The following is a 19,617-nucleotide window of genomic DNA, read 5'->3' on the forward strand; positions in this document are numbered from 1 at the left end:
TATACTTCCTTCATTATCCTTCCCTTACCAACCACTTCTTACTTCCTTGCCACCCTTTCTATATATTCTCCTCATAACATCTACCATTTTATTGAATTTATATTAGAAACTGTTTATATATATTAGTCCATTCAACCCTTATGAAGTACATAGAAATACTAATGGCTAACATCTGAGTGCTTACTAAGCGCTGAGCATTGTTTTACGCATTTTACACTGACCAACTCATTTAATCTGTGAGGCTATTATTCTTCTTCCTTTTTTTTTTTTTTTTTTTTACAGGTAAGGAAGCTCATGTTCAGTGCCCTGGCTTACCCTGCAGGCAACTGGCAGCGCCAGAATTTGAATCCATGTCTGCATGGCTCTACAGCACCATGCTCGCCCCATAATCGCTATTTTCAGCCCCTCAGGTGGTGAACACTCACCGTCTCATCCCTGGTGATCTCATCCTTTAAGTACCCCTCTGTTGTCTCCCTCCCTCCTTGATGCACTACTTCCATCTGGCCTTTCGTTCTAAAGCCCGCCCACATTTCTCTCATTACCCCGTCCTCTCATTTTCCTTGATTCTCACATTTGTCTCTGTCATCTCAGTGCCCTCAAATCCTCATCTCTTTTTTTGCTGAGACCTTAGTATCCTCCCATTCCTCTTATATGTAGAACTCGCCCTCCTTCCCCAGAGTCCTCATCCCTCCGCCTCAGCGGACCCTGTCACTCTGGGAGCCGCCACTGCCCTGTCCCCGAGGCCAGAGGCCGGGCAGGGAAGCAGCGAGCAGCGCGCGTCGGGCCGGCGTCCGAGGGGCGCCGCGGGGTCTTCCCACTCCCCGGCAGCCCCCGAGCGCGGTGCAGTCTGGGGGAACATGGCCGCTTCCGGTCTCCCTCCCGGGTCGGCGCTGCCCTGACCGCGGCTCCTGCCGGCGCACGGCGCCCTCAGCTTCTCCCGCCTGGCAGCGGCGGGGGCAGCTTCAGCCTTTCCCTCCCGCTGCCCCGCTGCGCCATGGAGAAGAGCTCGAGCTGCGAGAGTCTTGGCTCCCAGCCCGCGGCGGCTCGACCGCCCAGCGTGGACTCCTTGTCCAGGTAACCGGGCCGCCCCGGGCCCCGCCCAGCTCCTGAGGGGGACGGAGAGGGGGCGCAGACCCGCCGGACGGGGCTCCAGCTCGCAGATTCTGGCTGCTGAAGGCTGCGCCGGAATTCCTTCCCTGGACTCGGGAACCGCTTCTTCCTCCCTCTCTGGGTCGTAGAGGCTGAGGAAAAGGAGGTTAAAACTCGTTGCTGCTCTGTCGGTTTCCTCTACCTTTCGTATTGCGATCTTGTTTTCGCCCTGGCGGAGGTAGCCCCAGTTAATTAGTTTCTCTCATCTCTCATGCCGTTTCAAATCTTATTTTCGACAGCCCTTCCCCCACTCTTCCCCCCACCTCATTTCCTGCTTTCTTTCTTTTCCACTTTTTCCAAAACCATCCTCCAGTCTGTCTTCCTTCTTCCATCCTTTCTTATGTCTTTGGTTGTTGGATTCTTGCCCAATCCTTTTCTTTTCCATCACTTCACTTCCTTATCTCTTTCACGCTTTTCCCTGCACTCTGATTTTCTCCCCGCCCCCCCCTTTGCTTAAACATGTAAATAAAAATGTCTCCTGCGCCTCTCTTTTCTAAAATTTCCAGCTGAAAGTCAGTATGAAGGAATCTGAGTAGTCTTTATCCTCAGCGATTGGTTTAAGGAAGCAAAATGAGTGGTGGTTTTCTTCCTTCTTTGGCTACCGGTTCTCCAGGTTGTCATTTCTCTTGTAACAGATGGGAATTTTATCCTGGAATTTTGAGGAGGACTTTAGTTTATGCAGCTTTGCAGAGAGCTGTTGTGAATATTAACTAGACATGTTTTGGATGCAGTCTTTCTCTTTGATTTAAAAATAGTGATTTAAAATTTTATTGAGAAATAATAGAAGACTTATAGTTTCTACTTATACAACTACAGTGAAATCAGGTTCTTTTCCACTGGAAAATAGTCTAATTGTTGTTACAGAGTTATTAGATACTAAACTGCTGTGTGAAACACAGTTTTCATTTTCTCCATTGAATAAATTGAAGTTGCTCTGTCTTTTAATTCCCTTTTGGGCTCTGCTAAATATGGGTGGTATTTTCATTTTTTCCTATTGGTGTTCAGTACCTCGTTGGGGAACAACTGACTGATCCCATCATTCTAAATTAGATTTCTCTACCTGTATGCATTCATAGCTCTCCGCTCACCACTTTTTCAGAGTCCTTAACAAGCACACTGTAATTGTTGCTTTGATTGTCTTTTCTACCAAGCTGTAAGCTATTTGAGGATAAGGATCATATCTTAAACATCTTCATATTGCTAGCACTTAACGTAGACCCTGCATGTGATAGGTGCTCAATAAATGATTTCTGAATTTGTAGACTGAATTATCGAGGAGAGAAGAATTTTTCTTTGCAGTTGATTGTTTATTGCACAGTTGTTTTAAGTAGCTTTTGAATTCTGTATTTATTACTGTGAAATTTAGAAAGCTGATGATTTACACGCTCAGCTGTAAAAATCCTTCATTCAGAAAACAGGTTGGAAAATTATAATTTTATAGGAAAGTTACAAGTGACAACTATGGTTTAGAATAGAATATAAAGAAAACAAATGAGGCAACCAGAACTCTTATCCAAGGGAGAGAGTTTAGAGCCACAGGAGGCAGCATAGTGTGTTAGAAAAAGGAAGTACTGGAAGTCTGGAGGCTCCCAAGCTGAAGTTCCTGGCTCAGCTGGCTATTTGGTCTGTATCATTTAACCTTTCTAGTCTGCAGTTTTCTCTCCCTTTTTTTTTTTAAGACGTTGGTCTAGAAAATCTGTAAGGTCCCTTGGAGCTCTAAAATTCTATCATTTTTTATCTTAATGATAACACTAAGATAAGTGCATTTTTATCAATACCAATGTAATCCCCTTACAAATAAACCTTTGTTTTGGATTTTTGAAGTTACACTAAGTGTTATCTCTTATTATTACAAACTAATGCACATAACTGTGCCACTTTCACACATTTATTTCTTTTTTATTTTATTTTATTTTTTTGAGACAGAGTCTGGCTCTGTTGCCTGGGCTAGAGTGCCATGGCGAAGCCTGGCTCACAGCAACCTCAAACTCCTGGGCTTAAGCAATCCTTCTGCCTCAGCCTCCCAAGTAGCTGGGACTACAGGCATGCGCCACCATGCCCGGCAATTTTTTCTATATATTTTTAGTTGTCTGGCTAATTTGTTTCTATTTTTTTAGTAGAGATGGGGTCTTGGTCTTGCTTAGGCTGGTCTTGAACTCCTGAACTCAAACCATCTGCCCGCCTCGGCCTCGGCCTCCCAAGTGCTAGGATTACAGGCGTGAGTCACTGTGCCCAGCCTATTTCTTAAAAAAATAGAAAGTTTAGCAAGTTAGAGTTTATATGTTTTAACTTCTTCATAAAAAATTGTTACTGACATACGCATTTAAGAAAATTAAGAACGCTTCAAAAGAATATTGATTATAATAGGTTAGCCTCATCCTCTCTGGGCAAAAATATAAATATAACATCTTATTTTCTGCAAGAGAATGCCAGCTTTCATTCCTCTCCTCTGGAAGATAGAAAAATAACATTTAATTGAGTATCTACTGTATAGAAGTTAACCTAAATTCTTTCATATCTTTTACTTCATTAAACATTATACTTGTTTGTGGCACTCTGTTTAATCAACAGTATATAATAGCTGCACTACAGGCACTAGTTACAAAGCTTAATTTTCTTTTCTTTTTTTTTCCAAAGCTTAATTTTAAACTTAATCGAGACTAACAATCCACAGGTGATTCTAATTAATACATAGCCAGGACTACCGTGGTTTTAATGCCTATGTTAAGTGTCTATCTAGATTGAGTTTTCACTTTTGTTACATAACAAAGAAAAATATTGATGTTTGGACAATATTGTCTTAGCCTTTTGCAGAAATGTTGCTCTTAAATTGTGGTTTATTTTATGCTTTCTGTTTTTATAGAGAGGCTTAATTGGGAAATTGCCTTCTGATTTTGTTTTGATATCACTTGCAAAACAATAGTTAATAATACTGTCAAATGTATCACAGAATGACTCTCACAAGATAAATTAACATAAATTTCTGCTGAGGTTAGCTGTAAGGAAAATTGTTTATGAAAAAATTGTATAAGCTCCCAGTTTTTTATAAAATGGGAACTGTGTATGTAGTCAAGCATCTTTCTCCTTCAGCTTACTAAAAAACTTCAGTCAAATTTATACTTGCAGTTGGTAATATACTTATCTCTAGTTTCTTCAAGTACTCTACTATTAGATGAACTCAGTTTAAATATTATGTATTACGTTTAAATGTGTTAATTTATAAGATGTCTTAAGCCAGTCTGGGATGTAGGAGGAAGAGAAAAATAATACACTAACCCATCTGGTTGCCCATTGTTTTTTGAAAATGACATATTCCACTGAAGTTGGATGAAAGGCTGTTGTGCCGTCTGTAGTTCACACTAAACATATGTTGAGTCTTGGTATGTATCTGTAGTCATTTCATTGCTTCTAGCTTTGCCTTCTATCTCCTCATAGGCCTGATGCCTTTGGTCACAAAAGAGCAATTTCATTCTTTATAGGATATCCAGTTGGTAGTTTCTTAATCAACTATAGTTATGTCATCTTGCATCTTTTTAAAAAAAAGTAGTTTTCTTTGGTGATCCCTGCTTGGTATTGCCATACTTCAGTAAAGTGTTCAGCAACTCTTGTGTATCCTGTTCTTATCCATTCTTCATACATGTCCAGCCTTACAGAGAGAAAGAATTGTGAAAAACTTCACTTTAGCATACTGATAATCAATTTAGCTATATTCTGTAATTTTATTCTTATTGGTCTTGCTCTGATTCTTGATATAAGTATGACTTTATAGGATATAGATAAAATAGTACTGTAGTCAGATGTGATAGCGTGGGTAGGCTAAGCCTCAGAACTGTAATAAGTTATGCAGCAGAATTTGATACTATATTGGTAATAGTCTGCCATCTTAGTCTGGTTTTCCATTTTTCAGTTTGTACACTGTTATAAACTGTTCTGTTTGAGTAGGTTTCTTTGATTACTTTTTACTGTGCATAATCATATGATAAGATGTCTGGTGCCAAATTGGTGCTCAGTGAACATCTGAATAAAGGAATGTTGACTGAATGTTCACCACTAGGCTTATTTTCCCATTCAAAGGATTACAAGCGTTTTCTTTTGTTGAATTTGGCCTGAGCAGTTACAACTTTAGATTCAAGTGAAGTATTTTTATATGAAGCCTCTTGACATCCTGAGCTGAGTTTACTGGCTGCATTATCTTTTCTGTGTCCAGTCCTATATATATGGAAATTGTTATGTTCCCTTCACCTACCTGTTTTTCCATCTGCTACTTTTGATTACTTTGGCCCCTTTTCCTCTAATTTATCTTGTTAGTTGTTTTAGTTAATGTTAGTTTTTCATCCATCATATATCCTCATACTTTAGTTACTCTGGCACAACACTTTTTTTATCCCAGATTATTTTGGTTTCATTGATTTCTAGTATATAAATTTATTAGCATTAATGAGCATCTCATATTTACATTTAACTTATATTTAAAAAAAGGAAGGTACACATAATATACTCAAATAAAGTAATCCCCAGCTAATTGCATTTTTAAATTTCATGTCTTCCTTAAAATTATCATTTGAAAACAGCAATTCTTGGATCTCTGTTTCCATGAATTTTGATTATACTTATAGCCTGAAGAAGTAGGAGAATTTCTGGTATTTCTGAAACATATTTTGTTGCAAGGTTTAATTTTTAGTTTCACCCTCAATGTCACCTAAAGGTGATAAGTTGGTAGAAAGTGTGCTTTTGGGTTGTTTTCCAGTAGTGGTAATGGATTTGTGTACAGTCACACATTCTTACTCAGTCCTCTTGTGACTCTTGGTATGTTTTCTGAGACAGCTTGCAGAGTTAGAGGTAGGAACTATAGCTGTAGAACAAAGTGAAGTTACTAGGTTGAACCTACAACTTTGGCATTATTATTAGAACTTTGTGTCAAACATTGAACATATTGGTAGACTAAAAATTACTTACTTTGTATTTCATTATTCAAGTACCCTAAAAGAACTTTAAAGTTCCCTTAAATAAGACCCAATATTGTGAACTAATCAGTAATTGTATAGATTTTTCAAAAAAGACATTTAAAGAGATTAATTACTAATCAAAAGCATACCAGTTAATACTGAAGCTGAGATTGGGGTCCTGTATACGTTTTCTTTTATTTCTCCTTATGCCATCTATCATCAATAGTTTTCTATTAGTATAGATCATTAGTTTCTAAAGTGTGGTTCTTAGATCAGGAGCATCAGCATTACTTAGGAATTTGTTAAAAATACAAATTCTTGGACCCTACCTTAGACTTAACAATCAAAAACTCTGGGCATGAAGCCCAAGAGTTCCTGTTTTAGCAAGCCTTCCAGGTGATCCTGATGCATGCTAAAGTTTTAGAACCACTGCCTTGGCTCTTTTGCTAGTTAGTGCCTTGTAACTCCGTTAACATTAGTTGAAATGGACTAAGGTCTATGCTGGAAGTATTATAAGCCTATTACTTGAGAGCATTTTTGTAAAAATGTTGACTGAAGTAGTAGAAGGTTAAGTTATCTAATCGATTTATTATATCTGATTTCTAGGTCATTTGCTGAGGTCTTTCCTTTCTCAGCCATGAGTAACACAAATCAAGAGTATGTTTTAGGCTTTTTCTTAAAAGTAGATTCTTAGGTAGATTAGTGGAAACAAGCATTTTAAAAAAGTACAGTTGACTCTTGTACAATGTGGGTTTGAACTGTGTGGGGTCCACTTATATATGGATTTTATTCCTCCTCTGCCATCTCTGAAAGAGCAAGACCAATCCCTCCTCTTCCTCTTCCTCCTCAGCCTACTCAACACTGTGAAGATAATCTCTTTTATAATGATCCACTTCCAGTTAATGAATAGTAAATATATTGTCTCTTCCTTATGATTTCCTTAATAATATTTTCTTCTCTTTAGCTAACTTTATTGTAAGAATACAGGATATAATCCATATACAAAATATGTATTAATTGTTAGCGGTAAGACTTTGATTAACAGTAGGCTATTTATTAGTAGTTAAGTTTTTGGAGGAGTGAAAATTATACATGAATTTTTGACTGTGGGGGTGGTTTGGCACCCCCCACTCCTGTGTTGTTCAGTGGTCAACTGTATTACAAAGAAGTAATTCCAGGAGGCCATCACCTGAGCCAATAAAACCTTGGATTATGCCCAAGGGAAGGAAATACCCTGGATACAGATGTCCAGAAAGCAGTAAGTTTATTTTGGAAAGCTGCCAAGTTAATGCTATTGTATGCAAAATCACCAGGGCCAAAGATTGCATGTGATTCAGGATTTGAGTAGTGGAAATTCTCCAAATTTTAGTGTGGAATATTTTCCCTTTTTAAGGCAAATGGTTTTGAATATGTAAAGCACTTGCTGTCTTTGTGTCTACTCTATCATTAGTTAAATCAGTGTATAGTGTTAAACACAGAGGTGATAGTCAAGGAAGGGGTAGAGAGTGATTTTATAAGCCTGCTTTCCACAGGAAGTCAGGTTAAAAATGGAACTCTAAAAAAGGTAAGATTGGTACAAGGGTATTAAAATAAAAGGGACTATGGAAGATGGCTTCTTAATGAAAATAATAACTTCAGTTCCCTTTCCTGTAGCTTTTTTATTACATAGAACTAATTGTGCTTATTCCACTTAATGTGTTTCTATATATGTACCAATGTTGTCATCACTATAGACCATTAATGAGCAAGCTTCTTAATCCTTCCTTTGCCCAAGTAATAGGACCCATGGCAGTAATCACTGATGAATTTTCATTCTTCCAGGGACTCTTACTTCATGTATAACTCTTGGGCTCTTTAAGTACTTTTTAGTCTAGATTAAATAAGGACAGATAGTGTGTTTTAAATACAATAAAAGTTAACTTTAAAGTATGTTTTAATATATATACTTCAAAAAATCTAAATATTGTTATTTGGAAAAATTCTTCCTTTTTTTTTTTTTTAAAGTTAGAGTGTAGGTTTAGCAGAGTATAACAGCAAATCCAAACTAACAATGGCTTAAAACAAGAGGTATTTAATTTTTTTCCCACATGAAAGCCTGGATATAGTCAATACGGATCTGATACAGTAGATCTGATCTATCAAGGACTCAGCTTGTTCATACATTCCAAGGTTACCTCATGAACCAAAATTGCTGTTGGAGCTCTAGCCATTGAATCTCGAGGAGAAGGGGAAGAAGATAATTCCTTCTCTTTTAAGGATACTTTTTGGCAGTCACATGTGGTTTTTTAACTTGCATCCAGTTGACTAGAACACGGTCTATGGTTGTACCTAGCCACAAGGGAGGCTAGGATATGTATGCTCTTCTGGGAGGCCTTTAGCTTCTGCTGAGCTAAAAATTGGAGGTTCTAACACTAAGAAATAGGATAGAATGGGTATTGGAGATACCAGCATCTTCTCCTGTTATATATAAATGAGTCATTGAAAGGCAAGGAAGACATTTTCCAGTTAAGTCTACGACACTTCACTTATGCCAGAGACACTATTAGATTTGCAAATGCAATAACCAAGGTAGAAAATACACTGAAAAAGAGAGCTAGTGTATTGTGGAAGACCAAAAAAGAAAATTGTTTCTTGCATTACTCTGAACTCTGAGTTTAACTTTCTACTTTTTTGTGTCTGATCTTGGGCTAGATTTTTATTATCCTAATTTAGGACCATAAAATGAAAGTGATACATTTAATAATTGCTAGATCATTCAGTGATGAGCAAATAGAAATCAAATGAAGAATGATTGCTGTGCTTTTTAAAATGATTTCATTTGAAGAGCTAAAAGAATTGCATGATAAATAGAATACTGCATCAGATTCTACTGAGGTATTTTCTCTCATTTCAGTTGTAAGGGTGTTGTCTCCAAAAGGGAAATAAAGCTTGCCATTTTAGTTTACGAATGCTTTTGCCAATATTTTGTGTTTTTATATCCTTAATCTAAAAATTTTATTGACAATCCAGAGAAATCAGTGTCTTATGTATTTTGGTCACCTAACTTAAATATTAATATTTTAAGCATATATTCAAACATATAAGGAGTTTAATCATTTGGGAGTGAGTGAGGAGGGTAGATAAGCCTCCTCTGGATTGATAAAACATTGATTCATCAGGCTCAGAGGGCTTACTAGGCATAAGTCTTAAATACATCCATTTACCTTCTCTGCAGAATTACTTTCACTGATAGCAAATGAGCAGTTTGTTAAGTGGGAGGAGGCTTTGTCTGGAGGTTGTGCATTAGCAAAAGGGAAAATAACTGGCTGATGATGGGCTAGTGATTACAAGCCTTAATTTTCTTTTCTTTTTCTTGAGACAGGGTCTCACTCTGTTGCCTGGAGTGCAGTGGCATCATCGTAGCTCACTGCAGCCTCTAATGCTTGGGCTCAAGCATTGCTTCTGCCTCAGCCTCCTGAGTAGTTAGGACTATAGGTGGGCATCACCACACCCAGCTAATTTTTTTTTTTTTTTTGTAAAAATGGGGTCTTGCTATGTTGCTCAGGCTGGACTCGAACTCCTGGCCTCAAGTGATCCTCCTGCCTCAGCCTCCCAAAATTCTAGGATTATAGGTATGAGCCACTGTGCCCGGCCAAGACTTAATTTTCTTGAGCTGAGCCAAGATGCCCATCAGAGGTCAAAAATAAAATTTTATGTGGTACAAATGTCCTCTGTTACTGATAGTGGGTAACATTCTTCAATTATAACCAAAGGCAGTACTTAGAAACAACTGAGATAAGTTTTACTTTCCAAGTGGTAGACAATCGTAGTACTCAAGGAATGGTGTTAATATTAAACATAACAATACTAATATAAATAATAGCACTTAACATTGTGTGCCTACTTTGTGCTGGGTATGGCACTAAATCTTTTCTTATGCATTTTTTCATATAATCTTCATAACTGTGTAAAGTAGGTAGTATTAATGTTTCCACTTTACAGATAAGAAAACTGAAGATTTGAGAGAGCAGTTTGACATTTGAATTCAAGTCTGTTTGACTTCAGGGTCTATGTGCTATAATGAACCAGTCATGCCTGAGATCTGGTGCTCCAGTTCCAGGCCAAAGCTTTGTAGTTAGAAGGCAGTCCCAGGGCAGGTTGATTGGGTGGTAGTGACGAGGGCATAGTTACCTTGACCCCCCGCCTTGCTGGAAGAGGATAAAGGTACACAATACATTCACACATAGAGAGTATCTATATTTGGTGAGAATTTTATCTAGCTTTAAATGTTCTTTTCTTTTGACAGAAAATAGGATGACTTTTTTTTCTTTGCCTGATGATTAAGACTGTACTATCATTGTCATTCAAAAGAACAGTTTTATTATACATTTGGAGGATCAGAGAAATTATAAAGCAAGTAAACATAATGCCAAAGCTTCCTCTCCCCCACAGGCTTTATGCAGTAATTTAGAATACTGTATTCTAGGGTTCCTTAAATATCTGAATTCCCCTAAGTTCCTTTGTGTTTGTTTACAGTTAATGTGTTAAGAGCCATTGACATTTGAAGATCATCAGAAGTGAAGATAAAACATCTCAAAAATTATAATGTAAGTGAATGGGAACATGCAGCTAAAAATGGACAAAAGTTAATATTGCCAACAGTATTTCCAAAATCCATATATTATCCTAAATGAAATTTGCACCTATGAGTAACCAGTAACTTCAATCTTCAGTCCCAATTCCAAGTCCCTGTCCTTAAAATTCTGTGTTCTTTTCTACCTGGGGAAAGTAGTCACTAAGTTTTAGTCATCCAGTAATTTTCCATTAGAATTTTTTGGCTTCCATTTACTGTTTTCTTCCTTTTCCTCCTTAGTACTTTGCAGTTTGACTTTAGAGGAGGATAACAAGGGTTTGTGTTGTATTTAAAATTGTATTTGTGTAGAGACTGAGGTCTTTCCTTTCCAGCTATTGATATATGTTGTGTATGTTACCTCGCTTTAATTTTACTACTGTTTTGTATGTTTCTTCTTAGACAAAAATATGTTAGCTAGCCGCCCCGCTTCTCTCCCTCACGTCTTTCTTTACCAGCACCATTCCTCTTTCCCTTCCTTTCTTCCTCTCTGTAAATATTTGCTTAGCATCTATTATGCCCTGCACACTATGCTAGATCCAGAATTCCTATGAGCGTGGTGCTGAGATGAGTTATATCATTTTTTATCCTCTTAGTGGCATTAGAGATCATCCAATTATAGTGTTTCTCAAGTGTGACTGAGGACCACCTGCATATTTCTCTCAACTCTGGTGCTTGGTGAACATTTAACTTCCTAGGTTCCTGTCCAGACATTCTGACATTCTGAATCATTGGGAATGACGTTAAAAATTTGCACTTAGAATAAGAATTAAAGAAAACACAAACAAAAACAAGAATTTGCACTTAAAAGTTTGAAAACCACTGATCCAGATGCTTTTTGGATTTTAGTCTAGTTCCGTATATAAATTTGCAGATGAGGGAACAGATCTAAAGAAGTCTAGAATAATTTACCCAAAGGCACAATAAATGTTAGAAGGTCAGGAAAGGTGGTGATATTTCTTCCAAAGTCACAGAGCTGTTTAGTGCCAGACATGATCTCCTGGCTTACAGTTCTAGACTTTACCAAGTAACTTCGTGATTTTTGTTGGGCCGTACAGCTTCATTGTGTTTCATGTCTATAGGACCCTCCCCTTATGCCATATATAAGATCATAACTAATCTATCACTGTTCCTGAAAAAAATAACTAAAAGCATATATGGGTTATGTGTATGGAAAATAGGTGATTCTTCATCTTTAGTCAGATATGTGACTGATTCTGATTTTGAAATCATTGAGTGACAGACTTGGTAGAGAAAAAAACTTTCCTTTTTTGTATCCATGATATTATTCCTGCCTGGACTTTAAGTTTTGTGCTTATGAAAAGGAGGACTAGATTTCATTTTTGAGTGAAGTAGTGGGCACAAATTTCATAGTGCTTTGCAAATAGTAGATACTTGGTGAACTACGCTATGAACAGTTTACTATTAAAACTTTGTTTTTCCCTTTGGATTCTGTGAAGTACACTATTAAGAGTGGTGTTATTTGCTTTGTATAGAATCTCATGCTTTATATACCAAGCCAGAGACCTTAAATAGTTGAAATTATTTATATTTATGATACTATATTGCTATAGTTGATATTCACAAAATCTCTGACGTATTGAAATGATCTAAAGCAGTTTTTGAAGACTTTGAATTTTAGTATTGTGTATATTTTATATTATGTTGTATGTAGTATATTGATAGTTACTGAATTGTAATCTTACATTGGTAAAGGTAGCTATACTAATTTTTTGGAAATATTCTGTAATTCTTGAATTGTTGAGAAGTTTAACCATAAAATGCCATTACTCAATTTTCCTGGATATTTTGGGATACATTTTAATTATTTAATTTTTAAGTCATTTAAAAATAGCTTATTTATTTCTAATAAGCTTATTATACTTTGCATTTATAAATTTTCTTTTCATTAAAATATTTTTTGTTGTGCTAATAGCCATAGAATCAAAATCATAAATATAATAGCTCTGGAAAAGAGCCTTATCCATTATGTAGTCTAACTCCCTCATTTTCTATGTTGGGACACTAAAGTTAAGGGACTTGGCCAAGAGTGGAAGTTTTAAAAACATATTCAAAATAGTCTTGTGAACAAACAGAATGCATTTATTGAATTTCTATGATGATGTACATGAAATGCTTTGAAAACTGTGAAATGTCACCCATATATAATGTATTATTATGATTACTGTTATAATGATAATATGTCCACTGAGTTTCCTTGTGATTTAATTGAAAATTTTTATTACTGTTGAATTTAAATAGAGAAAGAAAAATGCATGTGCTTATCACTTGGTTTGTTCTCTTATTTCTTGTATTCAGATTTTATTATGTCTCTTTTAAGCATATGGTACTAGAATAGATACTGTGCAGTTTGCCTAAATTTCTCTTTCACTGTGGAAGAGTCACAGTGATCAATCCAGATTGTCACTTTAAATAATTACACGACAATACTCAGGATGATACTTCTATATTGGAAGACTTCTGTCAGCAGTTTTTTTTAATGGAAGAAAATGGTTAATGAATGAATAAATGAATGAATGAATATTCAGTATTATTGCTCAACGCAGTCAAAGCAGCTAATGGTAAACACATTTTGGTGTAGTTTTTACAATTACAAATCTTTTTCACCTGTGTAATCTCAGCTATTTCTCATAACAGCCCTGTGAAGTTGGTCTCATTTGACAGATAAGTAACTGATGCCCAGAGAAATAACATGATTGTTCAGTGTTCCTGCTTATAAGAGAAAGGAACTGGAGCTTGAATTTTGACTCCGAATGCCATGTTGTTTCTACTGCCCAACATAAATCATAACATGGAAGTGGTGAAGTTCCATGGGTTATACATTTTGCTGTTTAAAAGAAATTTTAAATATTGGAAAACTAATCACAGGTTCACCTTGTCTAGCCAGCCTAATTATTCAGTGCATATGTCTCTTTAAAAGTCTGACTCACTTCTACTCTGAAAATACTTAAATGAAATGGTATCTTGGATAAAAGTCTCATTTTCAGCATGGCTACCAGTGTGTGTTGCCTAAAATTATTTGCATGATTAAATGTTTAAAAGAGTGGTAATTATGGTCTTTATAAGTATATTGAATTATATCAAACTATATAAAAAATGTACTATGTGATATGATACAACACAATGTAGTGAAAAGTCTCGATCCTTTCTTAGTTCTGGGTTCTTTAGTTCTGATTCTACTTTCTGACTATGACTTTAGGTGAGTCACTTGATTTCTCACAGCCTTGATTCTCTTATCTGGAAAAATAGGTAAAATGATAATTTACTGTCCTACCTTTAGGATCATTGTGAGACCCAAATGTGATGATTGTTTATGATGACAATAATAAAAAAAATAGCCAAGACCTATACAGGGTGTAGCTCAGGCACTGTTTTAGGTATTTTACATATATTAATTAATTCATTTGATCCTCATAGCAATCCTATGAAGTATAAGAATTGTCATTATCTCTACTTTATAGATGAGGAAACTGAGGCATAGAAGGGTTAAGTAAATTCCTCAGGGTCACACAAAGTGGTTGAAATCAGAATTCAATAGTGGACAATCTACCAATCATAGTTGGTAGTATGTATGGAAGGTAACATACGTGAGAGCACTTTGATGTTTGTAAAGGGCTGTGATAATGTAAAGTATTATTACTTTAAGAAATAGTTTAAAAGATAGACTTTTCCTCATCTTTATCATACAGATAGAGAAAAATGACAAAAGCAAGTGAGAAAAAACAATGTCTTTTTCTTATTTAAAATTTCTAACCACCAGCTAACCTGGTAAATAGAGAACAGTATTCAAAATTATGGAGGGATGTCCTTGGCAGGCATGAGTCACTGAGTGATGCCAGTGCTTGGAGTTTTAGTTTAATCTTTCTGGGCTAGAAAGAGAAAGATGTTGAATGCTCTTCTTTTCCTACTGAATGTTTTAAATTAGTGATTAAAAAAAAAAAAAACAAACCTGTGTTATCTTCACTTACATGCCTTTGAAGTTTGGGTACAAAAGTTATACCTCATTACGTTGAAAAGGTAGTAACAAATTAGTAGTAATCAGTTTTGCATGTCTTGGAAAAACAAAGAATATCTATCTAGATACCCAAAAGAATGGATATATGACTTCCTAATTTTAATAATAAATTTAGATTTGCCTGCTGGGGTGAGAAAATTACATGAGAGATCATTTATTAAGATACACATTTCCATGTGTTTTCTGCACTTGTCCAGGTAAAAGAACTGGTTGAGCAAATGTTTATCAAATAGATCAATTCCCCTCTTTTAATGTTTCTGCCTTTACAGTTCATTTTGGATGTGTTTCTTTCAGGGTATTGTGCTTTGAGCTCTAATAATCTGACCAGTTTTCAGTTTAGTGTAACATTTCTCTGAGTTACATGATGACCTTTTTCCCTTTAGGCTACTTATGAATCTGTATGTTTTAATTTAAGCTATCATCTGAATTTAAATCAGAGATTCTTGAAGGAATTCTGAGAAGTTCGTTTAAGATGCTACTGCGGCTGTTGGGATTGCTACTGGGAGTCACAGTATTTCTGCTCTCTAATCCTCACCCCCATCTCCCATGTACACCCTCATTTTGACCAGAATACTTGCACTTTTACTTATTTTATTTATTTAAATTTCCAGGTAAGATCTTTGAAGAAACAATACTCGAGAAAAAAAAGGACATGTGTAAACTATTTTCTATACAAACTGGTCGTTCAGACTTGCTGCTGCATTATCAATAATATGCCCTGTTTTTCAGTTGAGGAAGTATAATTGATAGACCTGGAAATAAATTCTTGCAAATTTAAGTGTATCCAGCATCACATGTACCTTAGAACCTTGGGATTTTCCAAACTAAGTGCCAGTGTGCACCAGTTTGAAGACTGTCCCCAGAGGTCAAATCTCCTTTGTTTCTCTGAAGAATACAAAATGTTTCTCATTTCTGTCAATGAGATGCCATGATTATAAGATCATTTGTGCCACCTCTTTTATCCTATGGATTGGTTAAGTTAAAAATGCAGAGTTCTGGCATAGCATTTTAAAAAAATAATTAAAAACTATAAATTACTTTATTTATAGTGGTTGTTTTTCTATTTTGGGGATCCTGCAAATACTCTGACAATAAGTCTTTTGTGTCCCAAATGCTTTATACACACTGCAGGTCTTTTATTATTTTTTTTAATAAAATTTTCAACAGAATGACTAATAGAACATGAACAGTGCTTATGACACTGTAGTCCATTGTGTAAGTATTGAGAACAAAATTTGCATTCCTAGAAAAGCTTGTTCACAATCAGAATATAGAAGACATTCTTTAATGTTCTTGGGCAAATGTACTATGTATTTGCTTAGGACATTACTTACAAAAAAATAGTTTTTAAAAAGAAACTTTTCTTTCCATGGAATATTGAAGAAGAATTGGCAGTTAAGATTGAAGCGTTTTAAATAAGGCAAGTGGTTTAGATCTTACTATAATGACTATGGTCAGTAGTGACTGGAAATACAAGTCAAGCCACCTCTCCTCAATCCTGTGGAGGAATTTGTTTACTAGAATATGTGAGAAGATAGGTGACTTGTGTCCAAGTTTCCAGGTTGTTTTGAATTAAAAGTGTATACTACTGGTATGTTTATCTGCATCTCTAATTTTCAGAAATACTTTTTTACTTTTATAAGAAATGTTTTTATTGAGTTATGAAATATTAGATTAGGAAAAGTAAGAGAAATATAAATATATGTATGGCATCTATGAGTGCATGGATTTTATTTTCTGTTCATTGTTGTGAAGTACCTCCAAGTATTGGTGTGATTGACAATAAAATAATAATTCTATGAACAGTCCAGCAAACCAGTGGGGCAAGAAAGGATCAGTACTTCGCTAATGGTTACATTAAAAATACTGGTGGTGAAATTGGTTTGTGATTGAAGTTTTGGGTCAGTCTTCTGCTTGAATATATCAAAAGTTAGGTAGGATATATTTATGTGTGTGTGTTATGTGATTCAAGAGTTAACTAAAACTTTAGGTTCAAAAGTTTGTCTATTCAATTTTCCTAGTGCACATGAAGGCAGTTTACAGTGTAGATCTAAGTGAAAAGTACTTTTAGGGCCAAGTGCTTTGGTTCATTTTAATGTAATTAGTGGATTCTTCCATAAAAGTAGACCCTTATTTCTGATTTCATCCGATTTTCCTTTCTGAGGAGAGTATTCTTTTCCCACAATGCTATTTGTTGAACAATTTCTACCAGTTCATTGTTTAACACTAAGTACTTTATATAGATCATGCCTTTTGATCCTTATTACAATCTTATAAGGTTTCATTATCATTTTGTAAATAAAGAATGAACTTAAATTGAGTAACTTGCCTGAATTTTTATTTGCTAAGTGGTGAGTCAAGTCTGCATGGCTTATATTTTCAACCACTAAACACTTATATGTCCATGTTCTGTGTTCTCTTCTGTGTTCCTATTGCATCCTTTGTATCTCTTCATTCCCCACTGTGCTATCCTGAGATACCTACATATCTGGCACCTTCATTAGACCATAAGTCTTTTAAAGACAATGAATCTGTTTTCAACTCTATCCCCAGGACATAGTATATTGGTGATATCAGTAACTCTTTGTGGAAGGGAGGGGAGGGTAAAAATAAGAAATGAGATTTACGATGTTCCTGCTTCTGAAATGGAAGGGAAGATGAGGGGAGCAGGAGGAAGGAGGAAAGATGGTTGAGGCCTTTAGTTGGAAGTAGAGGTCCTTAGTCTCCATCCTTCCAAGGAAGCTGAGGGTGGTACTTTGTGGTGTGGGAATATTTGGAGGTGATAAGTGAACTCTTTCCGTCTGTAAAGAGATTTCTCTGCCTTTGCAGCATTAACAGGGATGCTTGTAAGTCCAGCAGTATTGAGTCAAAGAGTACTTCCATAAGTAGATACCAAAATTCATTTGTTTAGACTTAATTATCTAAATTTGCAAATTTCCTTGGAATGTGTGTAACTAAAAAAAACTAAAAGCAAAGAAAAGTGGAGAGTGCTTTATCTTATTTACTGATATTATTTTGAAAAGCATATATTCAGTAATTCCTATTCCCCTACCACTAATTAGTTTGTGTAATTCTATTCACCTAAATGCTATACTTTCAAATAGTAGAACTTTTGAGACCAAAAGGGTAGAGAGAGCATTGCTCTTAGGAATAGTGTAGAAAGGAAAAAGACTTTTTGTTATAATAACAGCAGACTGGTACATGTGTGGGAATGACTAAGAGTCAGATGATGAGATTTCTGTTTTGATCTTGTGGTGGAAAGAAAACTGTGTCACTCTGGCTGAGATAGTGGCAGGCTATTAGAAAACAGAGGATGACTAGTGCTGTACTGTATTATGCTTCTCTTACTGTAAACCTAAGTTCTGTTCTTTCATAGGTATGTGTATGTGTGTATTCCTTTGGTTATTTTGTGGAACCAGAAGTTAACATTTAAATAATATTGACTTGATTCTTTTTATTTAGGAATTGAGAATCAATGTGTTAGGATAGAATGAGTGGATCAAAAAGGGGAATCGTAGTGAGAGTGATTTCTCATTTAGAAGGGCCATGGCTCTGTGAATTTGGATGAATGCATTTGTGAATGTAAATTGTTTGCATTGCCATGTAATCTTTAACTGCCCTTTCCAAGGGTTGATAATGAATCCGAATTTAGTATATTAGAATATAATTGCAGTTTTATTCTAGGGGATATTTTGAGCCTCTTGGGAAAAGGAATCTCTATATAAATAAGTATAAGTATAAAAAATAATTGGTATTTTTACCAAGAGTATTCCAGAGTGCTGGTTGTACTCGGATCGATTTTGGAGTTTTTGAGAAAGTATTTTTTATGTAACAACTTCATTAATTTCTGAGGGGGGTATTTTGTTTATAAATATTTTTGACATGGCATACTTATCTGAATACAGATGTTAGTGCTGTTGAGGGGAGGAATTATGTTTTGCCTACCCTGTGATTGTTTTTGTTACAAAGTACACTTAATTCTCCAATATTCTGAATTTTATTAATTACTTTCAGGTTATCCAGTGCCTGCGCATTTTCTATTTATTTATTTATGGATTAGTATTTGAGCCTTGTGAGTGGGGTTTTTTTGGTACCTCCATAAAGGATATATAGGAACAGAAGGGAATCATGATTATAATTTAATTTTATTTCTTAACAACTCTGGTTAATGGTTTGGGTGGAAGTACTCATACTAACTGGGAATGAAGAACAAATTTTTATGATGCTACAGCTGTGTGTGAGTCCTCTCTATGGGGAAAGTTTATGCAGTATAATTAAGAAATGATGTTGAAGAATAAACCTTTGAATCACGTTTTCAAATGGGACAATAGTTTATTTGTATGTGTATGTGAATGTATGTGTAGGGGGGAGGAGAGAATTGGGGGCATTTTGATTATCAGGAGATGAAGGGATATTAAAAATGGTAATGTCTAGTTTAGCAATTGTTTCTAGCATTTAGAAAGTATAACTTTTCAATTCATCTGTAATCCTAGAATTTTGTGTCTGTGGTCCAAATTAAAGAACCTTAGATTTGAACTTCGAGACCCTCAAGTCTTCCATATGGCCTTTGAATGTCATCATTGACAGGACTCTAATTTCCTCAACATTTCCTGCTCCATTTTGGAGATCACTCTCATGATAACAGAAGGCTTTGTAGGACATAGGAAGTAAATGTTTATGTAGCTTATCAATTAAATGGAATATGGATAATGAGGAATGATTAGTTAGGAAATATAGCTGTGTTCCTCAGTAAAGCACACATTGAGAAAAATATGCCTTTTTTGTGGCAGGAGGGGGAGGCGGCATTTCATGATTAAAGAAGATATAATGAGTATAATTTAACTTGAGTAGTAGCATCACAATTCTTTTCATTGTTT

General features: G+C 35.7%; 1 protein-coding gene across 3 annotated transcripts in view; it reads left to right on the forward strand.

The window, feature by feature from the left end:
- Window positions 1–486: 486 nt before the first annotated feature.
- The window catches only part of MTMR2 (myotubularin related protein 2), a 105,584-nt gene continuing 86,453 nt past the window's right edge, over window positions 487–19,617 (forward strand). The window contains exons 1-2 of one of the 3 annotated variants that reach the window (XM_045556895.1): window positions 1,008–1,074; window positions 10,611–10,681. Coding sequence is in view for 1 of the 3 variants with exons in the window: in XM_045556893.1 (XP_045412849.1) it covers window positions 995–1,074 (80 nt within the window). In the remaining 2 variants the exon portion in view is untranslated. Of the gene's footprint in view, window positions 1,075–1,137; window positions 1,256–10,610; window positions 10,682–19,617 lie in introns of those variants that run through there. The other 2 variants (XM_045556894.1, XM_045556893.1) reach the window with 2 other exon arrangements.

This window comes from Lemur catta, chromosome 7 (assembly GCF_020740605.2).
Source record: "Lemur catta isolate mLemCat1 chromosome 7, mLemCat1.pri, whole genome shotgun sequence".
NCBI lineage: Eukaryota > Metazoa > Chordata > Mammalia > Primates > Lemuridae > Lemur > Lemur catta.